This window comes from Biomphalaria glabrata, chromosome 5, assembly GCF_947242115.1.
Source record: "Biomphalaria glabrata chromosome 5, xgBioGlab47.1, whole genome shotgun sequence".
NCBI classification, from domain to species: Eukaryota; Metazoa; Mollusca; class Gastropoda; family Planorbidae; genus Biomphalaria; species Biomphalaria glabrata.
Window position 1 is genome coordinate 25,071,363 of NC_074715.1, and position 11,843 is coordinate 25,083,205.

The 11,843-nt window shown below is 29.8% G+C and overlaps 1 protein-coding gene across 7 annotated transcripts in view; it reads right to left on the minus strand.

Moving 5' to 3' along the window:
- LOC106059248 (NPC1-like intracellular cholesterol transporter 1) overlaps positions 1-11,830 on the minus strand; it is a 23,285-nt gene extending 11,455 nt beyond the window's left edge. The window contains exons 1-8 of one of the 7 annotated variants that reach the window (XM_056029200.1): positions 11,670-11,830; positions 9,599-9,730; positions 4,828-5,132; positions 4,379-4,631; positions 2,043-2,113; positions 1,232-1,348; positions 496-616; positions 289-383 (exon numbers count right to left, since the gene is read on the minus strand). In XM_056029200.1, the coding sequence (XP_055885175.1) occupies positions 289-383; positions 496-616; positions 1,232-1,348; positions 2,043-2,113; positions 4,379-4,631; positions 4,828-4,982 (812 nt within the window). In that variant the 5' untranslated portion in view covers positions 4,983-5,132; positions 9,599-9,730; positions 11,670-11,830. Of the gene's footprint in view, positions 1-288; positions 384-495; positions 617-1,231; positions 1,349-2,042; positions 2,114-4,378; positions 4,632-4,827; positions 5,133-9,598; positions 10,677-11,455; positions 11,624-11,669 lie in introns of those variants that run through there. The other 6 variants (XM_056029199.1, XM_056029201.1, XM_013216817.2 and 3 more) reach the window with 6 other exon arrangements.
- Between the last annotated feature and the right edge of the window lie 13 nt (positions 11,831-11,843).

Sequence of the window (11,843 nt, forward strand, 5' to 3'; positions counted from 1 at the left end):
AACCAACAGAAATAAACAAATTATGTACCTAAGATTGAAATATGTCATTTATATGTATCTCATTCACTTTGCTGTTAATTATTCAAATCATTTTTTTTTTTAACATTTATTTTCATTTCATTAGTATGATTTTTGTTTTTATTTTCAACTTCAGCTTTAGTGTTATTCTTTGACATTAGGATTGGTAACACTGAGAAGCTAGTTGTATTAATGTGAAAGTTTTGGATTGACTTAACGGGTGATATTACTAAATGACTTTATGTTTATTAAATACAAACTGTTTTTTACCTCCTAGTAGCATAAACATAAGTTTTATTGATTCCACGTATCCCCTTTAGAGCCATATCTATCATGGCCTTTTCAAAGTCTAGGGCAGTGCTGGTCTAAAAATAAAAGAATAATTTTTTTATTTTAATTTGATCTACACTGTCCCTATTTAGTTCAAACAGAAACAAGCAACAAACAAAAAAAGATGACCATTAGAAAGAGTCCTACATCTTCTTGCTTCTCCATGATCCACATGATTTCAGTTGCTTCTGCAAACACAACATTTCCATTCGAGTCCATTTTGATCTTTCCTCCCAACAAAGTCTGCACATTTGTTCCAGTGACTGGGCTACAAGAGAATTGTTTTAGTGATAGCTTTAGCAGCACAAAAGTGATATTTACCTAGAGGTCAATCATTAGTATCTGATGTAGAATGCAAATACCAAAGTACTATTCAGTCAAGTTTATTTTGTTATTGCTAAATGTTTCTAAAAAAAAACACTAAATTTAAAGCAAAAGCTAAATTTCAAACATTATATGTGTATAAAAAGACAACAAAAAAAAAAACAACAGGAAATAATATAAGGTTTGTCTTCGAGTCTGAAGATTAATGAGGAGAGCAGCATTTCATGTCTATAACATTACAACTATTTTGATGGAGCAAGTAGTGAAGAGGCTTAGTGTCTATTAATCCTAAAGTGTCACATTAAAGAGTTACTAAAAAAAAATTCAGAAATGGTGTGAAATCAATTAATTGTCACTATGGCCTTAGCAAGGGGTTGATCATTTTTTTAAACTTTAAACACTAACTCGAAGTTGATAGATCTCAATGGTATATATATTTAACCTAAACAATTGTACGTATACATCTCAATGGAATAAGTTTATAAAAGTAACAATCTGTTACCTAACAAGAGTATTTATAGATCTCAATGGCATATGTATAAAAGTAACAGTCTGTTACCTTACAGGTGTGCTCCAAAGTTTTAGTTTTATATCAGTTTCAGTTAAATTTCTAATGACATCTGCATCATAATTCCATATTTCCAGCAAACTTGAAACATAGCATTTGGAATTCACCCTAAGAGAGAACATTTACAACACCAGATTAGAAAATGATTACAATTACATTAGAATTATCATACACATCAGAAGACCTTTCACGTGTCCTAGGGGTGTTGTACACTGTCATATACCTTAGCTTATCAGACAGACAACCCTTCATAATGTGCAAACAATTTTGTTTCTGGCTTTCTCTGCTTACTAACTGCATGAGACCATGAAGGTTAATTCAACCTGGAAGTATCTTAACTTTTCCAGCTCAATTTTCATTTCTAGTATCTGTGTAGCCAGCAATCTTCTATAGTGTTTACTCTCAGAGATCAAAATTGATGTTCATCTTAAGCATTCAGCATGTAGCTTTCACATTTACAACTCAATAAAAGTATAGAAACCACCATTTGACTAGAATACAATCTGTTTTCTCCTAACAAATCCCAAATCCCTAGCCAGAGATCAAATCAATTAGCTCAAAATAATAATAGTAATAAGACATTGTATTTTTTTATTTGTAAGATTTAGGAAGATTTGTGAGCTTTTGATGCAAAAATGTTTTGATTCAAAGCAATTTTTTAAGATAATGAGTGGAAATTCAAATAAAACTAAAAGTAGCCTATATATTTATATTTGCAGCTAAAATTAATTTTAATTTAAATGTAAAATAGTTAAATTTAAATTTTAAAAAAAAAGGATCATGGTTGACATCAATGTGCTACCTCAAACATAAATCACTGAAGGACTGGTTCCTAAAGCTGAACTTGAAAGACTGAAGGTAATAGTCCATTAACTGTCAGAGAAAGAGTTGTAAGTGTATTAAGCATGGTAGGCATATACCTATAACTACTGAATTAAGTGTCTAGTGAATGTGTTAAATCATAAAATAAGCAAGACTAGATTCTAGGTTCAAGAAATTTATATCATTATTTTAATACATTTCTGAAACTCTGAATAATCATTTTTACAGAGAATCAAAAAAATCACAATAATTTTAAGAAAACCACAATATAGTTACTAATTCCTATATCAAAGTTAACCTTTCAAGCATAGAAACTATTGCTAAAAAAATTGGTTTTCATATATAGAAAAAATTACTTTTTAAATACAAATATTACTTTTAAATAGTGATGGGCAAAAGTTAACTAAAAGGTTAGAAACTTTTAGTTTAACTAAACAAAAATTAATTATGGCCAAATTTAATTAGAAAAATTTTTTTTAGTTATAATTGTAGTTTAATTATTTTTTTTAGTTACAAACTAAAAATTGTTCAATTAAAACGCGTAAAACTTTTCAACATGTGGTAGCGATTGAAAAGCACATCCTTGTTTTCTGATGATGTACATGATAACAACAGCATTGATTATTTAAACAAAATGCAATTAACAACTATTTAGTCACAGCCTGCATTTGAAGAGGAATTTGTAAAATAAGATGTTGACAGAAGTTATGGAGCTAAAATCTGCACTTGAACATAGCAGCATTATAAATATTGTTAAACATTGTTTTGCCAAAAGCTGCTAGGAAATATTATGAATGCGGTTGTTCAGAATTTTGTTTAAGTCATCTTAATCAATTCAATAGCTATAATCGATAATTTATTAATTGCAGGAACATCAAGTACACCCTTTTTATAGCTTTAACCTTAGATAAAGCCAAAGCATATAATAGATAATAGTCTTTATTAAGACATATTATTGAAATATAGTACTAAATCTAAAGTTAGGCCTATGTGAATAAGAGCATTAGGATAACCAATTCTAGAAAATAAAATGAATCCAACCCTCCCTGCTCAAAAAGTAAATAGACTGTGTGTCCAACTGATTTCAACAACCTGGTCAGAAAGGTGTACACATGTAGGCTTAGTGTACTGTACGTGTATAGTCCATGATGAAAAGACCACCCATTTTTCCCATTTTGTTTTCCTTGCATGTTATGCAATTATGTATGTTGAGTGGTCAGACAAGAAAATAACACATTGGCATGGTTGTCAAGAATATGCACATAGATCAACCTTTACACTAAAACAGTTTCATTGGTCAAATGTTTCTTAAAACTTCTTAAAATTTCTTTTTTTTTTCTTTAGTTAAGATCTAAATGTGAAATTATATATCTATTTCTTTTATTTTAAATTTTCCGTTGTATAATAACTCAATATATTTTTTTTTTTAATTTGATTGTACATTATGAAGAAACATCTTCCGTAACTGACTTTATTATGGAGAAAGATTTCAACAATGACGGATGATTTGCTAGGTCCAGATCAACCCCTCCGCTCCCCCAACCCCCTAAAAAAGTTACAAAAGTTGTTAAAGTTTAATTAGTTTTATTTTGTTTCATTTAATGATCTATTGAAATTGGTGCTAAACTTTTAGTTTAACTACTTTATTTTAGTTGAAACTTATTTATGGTTTAACTTTTTAAATTTAGTTTAGTTACCATCATTACTTTTAAATACACAGGTTTTTGTGGTAATCATAGTATATTGCAAGCAAGAAAACCCATGCTCACAATGTTGAAAATCTCAATGTATTATATATGTAATCAAACCAGATATTTGTTCTAATTTATTAGATAGGATTTACATTAGTATTTCATATCTTAAAACAATAAATAAATTGACAGTATGTTTACAAAGATATTTGTACATCACAAAGAAGTGTTATAGTAATTATTTTTTGGGGTAGCTGCTTTTTACACTATATAAATTCATTTTTATAGATCAATTAAAATGAAATAATACTTTTAAAAATGTCTTTGTGCTCAAAGAACTTTCCAAATCTATCTATATCTATATCCAAGTATATATATATATATATATATTTCAAAATTAAGCTTTAATCTTCCTTGAATTAAGAATGTGTTATACATCTCAAAGTTTTTCATTATTACTATTACCTTCAGTAATTCATCTAGTAATGAAATTAGTACTACCTAATTAGCATATCAATTTAAAAATATTCATAGCTGAGTAGTTTTATGCCCCAAATAAAAATGCAAAACAGGATTTAACTAAATTACTGACATAAAAACATACAAATAATTTAAAGAGACTTACAGCATTCAGAAACTCAGGAGTTAGAATGTTGCCTTCTGGCTGTACTGTCAAAAAAGAAACAAATCTAGTGTCTTGAGGAAAAATTTTATCAACCCAGATCTTTTCATTGATTAGGCGAGATGACTGTGGCACCCAAAGTTTCTCCTGTTCCTGTGACTCATGAAAAGTTTTCATTCCGATTCCACAAAGGCCACACATCAAAGAGCAAGTGATAATTGTAAGTAGAGGATATGTCCCAATAAACAGACCTACTCTGTAATAGATGGAACTTTTATCATATTCTACTCTATCCAGAAATTAAATATGTGTTATAACATAGGTGTGTTTTTAATGCAGTAAATATGTAGCAATATTTTATTTAAGTAAATATACTAAGTAATTTAAGTAATCTACTAAGAACAAATGCTCAATATTTATAATAAATAAAGAAATCAAACAAAAGAACTAACTTGAAGAAAACTGTTTCTAGTGACCAGATTATGAAAGAACTAATTTTATTCATACAAGCATTACACATCCTTTTGTTCTTCTCTGGTGTCATTTCTTCAGTTGATTTGTTACCCATATTTGTAGTTTTCGTGTTTGTGGACAGTGAGTTGGACATTTTTATATTTCTGTGTTGTATGCAAGCAGCAAAACCTTCATATTCAATTGACTGTTACTTTTTTGTTCAACCAATAACCATTCTTGGGGCTGTCTAACAAGTTTGACTGTTAAATAACAGCAAGTAACATCCTAGTTGTTCAAAGTGTTTCTGAAAAAACAGCAACAGGAAGAGTTGTTATAACAATAGCAGAGATATAGTTGGTACTATTTGACTTATCCTATAGTACTTTCTAATTGGTCTTATTGTTGGTGAGGTCTGTCAGAGTGTTGAAATTTGGCTTGTTTGTTTCTTCAGTCATTTACAGTATTTTACTTTATTTTTCCACTTTTACCAAATAATTGTTGTGGGGAGATAATTATAGCCTCTCACTTAATCTTGGGAAAAAATAAAAGAAATATTGACCAGCTTCTTCTAAGGCTATGTAACCAAAGAAGTTATTGAAAAAGTTCTTAGATAATTTGGTAGTGATCAAAAGAAGTTTATCTTGTCAATGAAATGGTTTGAAGGGGTATAAATAACAGAGATTTGGGTACTTCAAACCATGAGAATGCAAGCATTACTCAACCTGATGAGAAATCTAGTTGGCAATGTTAGATGTTACTTTGAAAATACCTTTCTCCAATTCAAACTGTTAGTATTTTCTAGTTGGCAATGTTAGATGTTACTTTGACAATAGCTTTCTCCAATTCAAACTTTTAGTATTTTCTAATGATTGTGTGACAAGACAGACTGGGCTGTGATTTTATCATTTCTAATATTATGAACTTGTTAATAAGTGTGCAGGGTCCTACTTCTACTGGGCACTTTTTTTATCCAATTCACAGATATCTTATTTATATAAGGCTTGACCTTGGGATAGTTGAGATTAAGAAAAAAGTTTCAATCATGTGTATCACCATCCCTTCATATTTAAAAAATAGTTTGGACTTAGGAAAGGAAATAAAGAATGACTGTCTTAACATTATTCAAACAGAAAAAAATGTAAATCTGTAAAAATGTGAGACATCAGAAGATAAAAATTCACAGGACTCTTTGACAACAGAATTGCTAAAACTCAAGTAAGTTAGTGCTTCAACTACATAACATTCCATGCAATAGTTAAAGTAGATTTTGATCATTAGATTATTTGTTTTTTGTTTTTATTGTGTTTCTTTGGCATCTAATTGTGTTATGTTGTTGGTTATTTTAATATTACATGAGAAAATAGTTGAAAAAAATACTTTTACAAAAACTTTTTTACAAAATAAATTCCATAATTAATGCTTATATTTAATAATTAAATAATTGTTTAGATAGCATTGTCCATATGTTTATGACAACACAAGATTCTTAAAGTCTAAGATCATCACTTTTTTTAAAAAAAAAGGCATTTTAATGCAGACAAATCAAATTCACTGGTTATCTTATCTTATCTTATATGATACAGACGTTACTTCAAAAAAGTAGATGATTACGTCCTACGCGTCATGCATTTAGTCATGCATATTAACCGATGACTTAAATTCTGCCAAGTCACTGGTTTTCCTGGCTAGCTCAGGTAACCCATTCCATGCTCTAATAGCACTAGGGAAGAAGGAGTATTTGTACAAATTTGTCCTAGCATATGGGACGAGGAATGTGCCTTTATCTTTGTGTCTTTCAGAGTATTTTATTAAATTTTGTTTTTGTATTTGAAGATTATGGTTCAGTGTTTTATGTATTATTGCTACTTTACTTTTGAGCCTTCTGTCCTGAAGGCTTTCTAAATTTAGTGATTTTACTAAAGGTGTTACTCTAGTCAAATGTGAATATTCGTTTGTTATGAATCTCACTGCTCTATTTTGTGTCTGTTCCAGTTTCTTAATGTTTTCTTGAGTTGAGGGGTCCCAAACGGAGGATGCATATTCTATTATTGGCCTAACCAAGGTTAAATAACATTTTAGTTTTATGTTCTTATTTGATTTATAGAAATTTCTTTTAATAAACCCTAATGCTTTGTTGGATTTTTTTATAGTTTCATCAATATGTGGATTCCATGACAGTTTTTCATTTATTATAACACCTAGGTATTTTGCGTTTTTAGTCTGTGTTACTGGTTTGCCATGAATAAGATAAGTGGAATTAATTTGTTTTAGTTTTTTTGTTACTCTTAACAACTGACATTTTTCTGGGGGGAAAGACATGCTCCAATTTGATTCCCATTTCTGTAATTCATCTAATTCTCTTTGTAAAATATCTGTGTCTTGTGTTGTTTTTATTGTTCTATATATTATGCAATCGTCTGCAAATAATCTGACTTTTGTTCCTGAAGTAATGCAATTTGGTAAATCATTTATGTAAATTAAAAATAGTAGTGGACCCAAGACTGTTCCTTGAGGTACACCTGAGTTTACTGTTATCGGTGTTGATTTAGAACCTTTTATTATTACAGTTTGTTCTCTCCCTATCAGAAAGTCTTTAATTCACTGATGCAGTGGACCATTAATGCTGAAATATTTTAATTTTTTAAGCAAACTATGGTGGTGAACTTTGTCAAAAGCCTTAGAAAAATCTAGTAAGATAGCATCTATTTGTTCACTATTATCTAAACCTTTTGAAAAATCATCAATTAGTCCTATTAGTTGTGTTTCACATGATCTATATTTCCTAAAGCCATGTTGGTATGGTGTGAGGACATTATGTTTGTCTAAGTGGTTTATGATGTTGCTACATATTATGTGTTCTAGGATTTTACATGTGATGCTGGTAAGTGATACTGGTCTGTAGTTTCCTGGGTCAGATTTTTCTCCTTTTTTAAATAGGGGGGTGACATTAGCTTCTTTCCAGTCCTTTGGTACTCTGCCCTGGTTAAGTGAAGCCTGAAAGAGTATTTTGAACATTGGGGCTAGCTCATTACTTAGTTCTTTGAGTAATCTAGCTGGAATACCATCAGGTCCAGAAGCTTTATTTGGTTTGGTGTTGGCTAATAGTTTTTGAATTCCATTTTCTTGTACTACTATATCTTCTATGTTGTCTACTTGGTTCAAATTCAGTAATATGTCTTTGTCTCCTGGGGCTGAGAATGCTGATGCAAAGTATTTGTTTAGTATGTTTGCTTTAGTTTCATTATCATTATGTATTATGTTATGTTCATCTTTTAATGGCGCTACGCCTGTTGTTTCTATTTTCTTAGACTTAATGTATGACCATAGGTTTTTGTTGTTATCTTAAGATATTACATTGTTTATGTATTCACTCTGCAGCTGTCTGCTTACTTTTTGGGTTAAGTGTTTAATTTTTATATACTTTTTGTAAACTCTTTCTGCATTAGTTTCTTTAAATTTTCTATATAGGTTTTCCTTCTGTTTACAAAGCTTCTTTAGTCTATTATTAAACCAGCATTTATTTATTTTGTTTGATGTGTATTTAGTTGGTATATGATTTTCTATAATGCTTTTAAGATGGTTTTTAATTAAATTCCAGAGGTCATCGACTGGTTGGTTAATGTCTTTTTCTAATAAGAATGTTTGTTGAAAGTTTAATGCAGCTTGGTGTAGTTGTGTTAGGTTACATTTATTCCAGAGTAAGATTTTTCTTTTGGGTTTTGTATTGGCTACTGCTTTTATCTGACTGTGTATTTTTATGATCTCATGGTCTGATAGACCAGGGATAATATCATAATCAACTACTAATCCAGGTCTGTTGGTTAAGAAGAGATCTAATGTGTTGTTTAATCTAGTTGGCTTTTTAATGATTTGATCTAAACTTAGGTTGTGTAAAGTTTCTATGAAAAGCTCATTTATGTCCTTAAGGTTTTGGTGTTTATCTATGGTTAGTGTTTTCCAATTTATATCAGGTAGGTTGAAATCACCCATAATCCAAAAAACTGCATTTTTATTTGTCTCTTTAAGTGTAGTAATCTGATTACATAGTTCCTGCATGTATTCTAAACTAGAATTTGGTGGTCTGTAAATGCTGCCTATTATTAGGGATGTCGAGGTGGTATTAATTTTACAAAATGTTGATTCTATATTTTTGAGTTAGGTAAGGTAATTTCTTCTGCTATAAGAGTGTTTTTTATTGCTAAAAGAACTCCTCCATGATTATCAGCCCTATCTTTTCTAAAAATTTCATAATTACTATTGAAAATTTCTGCATTATAAATTTCAGGATGTAGCCAAGTTTCTGTGCCTGCAATTATGTCTGGTTTCTCACATTCTAATAAAATTTCTAAATTACATTAACAATTTAACTTAGAAAAGAAAAGCCAAACCTAAAAGAACTTTTTTAAGGAATAAAGCTTTATGCCTGACTCCATATTTTATAATGTTCTTAGATCTCAAAAGTGAAAGACTGTTTAATTTAAATAGCTCAGATAAAAATAAGTCTTATTTTCTACTTTCCAAGTTAGTATAAAGAAAACACTAGAGATCAATTCTTATATCCATTACTGACACTACAGCGAGATGAAGATTATTATATCCTGTTGCCAACATCTCATGCTTTGGTGGGAGGGGGGGTAGACGGAAAAATTCAAAACTTTGTTTTCATGACAATGAATGAAAATATTAATGAAACAACTAGCAAGGGGAAGATTTTATATTTAACGACATTAGATAAAAGTTTTAGCTCAATAAGTACTAAAGTAAACTTACTGTCTTGTGTCTTTGTTATAGAGCATATAGTTATATCTGATGCATTTGTTGTCCTATTTAACAAATCAAGCTCCAATTTAGAGACAGTTAATGCAGATGAAGGCTCAGGGCTTATATAAACCCAACAAGAATCTTTAAAAAAAAATCTTTTAGAGAAATGTGATTACATCCATTCTCATGCTTTTAATGAGCCTTAAAGGATTATGTTCAAAAGTCAAGGCTGCCGTGTGCATTGAGTAGAATTTAACTATGAAAGCTTTCAGCTATTACTGTATATATATAGCAAACAGATGTCAAATATCTATTATTTATTTGGTCACCCATGAACACAGTTTCTCATTGCCTCCAATGTATGTCAAATGTGCTAACTTATCAGAGAGTCTAATACATTTCACTGTTATCAGTGACACATTTGAGACTAAGATCACTTTAACTCTTTATGTACAAAATGTTACTACTACTGATTCAAGTTTATCTAAAAGTTATATGGCCTACATAATCCGCTTTTAATCCTACTACGTGCCCTAGAATCACACAAGTACACTGCAAGCAAAATCTTCACTATGGTATTTTAAATCTGCAAAGAAGCCAAATAATTAAAGCACTTAGCTGATAAATAAAGGATCCTGAGATTGAATCCCAAAACAATTTTTTGCTTTAGATATTTTGATTAATCCAACTTTTATCAAGTTGATTGTTGTAGTAATAAGACGTAGTTTCAATGGGAGGACTCAGTGGCATGGATGCAAAAGAGAAATGGGGGAATGCAGATGATCAAATGTTAAAAACAATTATTAGAAATCTTATCAAATCAAAGTAATACAGGCACACTCTTTTTAATTTGCCAGTTTGTTTATTGTAGATTGTCTAAGCAGTGAGCACATTTGAACACCTCTGAAGTCAATTCTTGTTATCAATATATATTTTTTTTTTTTGTGACGGTACGTACTAATACGGTACAGCTTACCAGCACCTTTTTGAATGTGGCAAAAAATTAGTACTTTTCTTGTATTTTAACGGAAAATTATAATTTATTAGTAGTTAAAAGTTAGGCAATCAATCTCTGAGTACTGGCACCTATTTTTTTTTTTACAAAAAAAGCACTGTATATATAGTCTAATAATATGCCATTATTATTATCTCTTAGCAAAACTAATTCTAAATATGAGAAGAAGATTGCTAGCTGAAAAAGAGGAGGACAGAGAGAGAGAAATCTAAATCTAGATTTTATATGTTAAATTCTAAATATTACACTTACAGACTAGATCTAGATCTATAATTGTCTATATACTATATACAAATAAAGTAGATTAAATAGGCTACTTATATTTATATTATAATATTGACAATATTGTTAATAACATACTTTCAAAATATAGACACATAGTATATACATAGTTATGATAGTATATACTATATTATGAAGGCCTATTACTATAGAATCTAGATCTTTCTAATACTAATATCTAGATCTATATAAATATAGATCTAAAATATTATAGAATCTAGACCACTAGCAGACTGTACTAGACTACAAAGCCTCATAATCAATCTAGCACTGATTTCTGAAAATTATAATATTATTTAATATCCATCAATGACAAACTGACATTCTCTTATACTCAGTCTAAGTTGTAGCTTACTAACTTAATGTTACTAGAAAAATTTACTAGATCTAGATTCTAGATCTATATATTCTATAATTAAATTTAGACTATATTTCTATTAGATTATTAGATATTATTTATGAATTTATGTCTTATACTACTTATAGTCAGTTAGTTGAGTTAGAAAGTGAAGACTCTTCTGCTAATACTAATAGCATAACTTCTAGAGTCAGTCTTCTATAAAATATACCTCTATGTCACAGTCACAGTATCATGATCATGAAGTATGTTAATCACTATGAGTATGAGTGAGACTGTCACTATGAGATGACTATGTGACTAGCTATGTGACACTATCATACTAATGTATGTCTATGTCTCTACGACTCTGGAGATCTAGTCTAGTATCTACACTTGGAATTATATCTTCTAGATCTAAGATTCTACTATTTTAGGTCTCTTACACAGAAAGCTATCTAGAATCAAGACCTATTCTAGATCTAGATCATAGATTGGATCTCTCGAGTCTGAAGCCCGGTGAAGGGCAGCAGAATGGAGAAAAACTATTTTCAATTTGTAAATTTAATAATTTTTAGTGATAAATGCGAAACCAATAAATAGACAAGGTACACATCCTA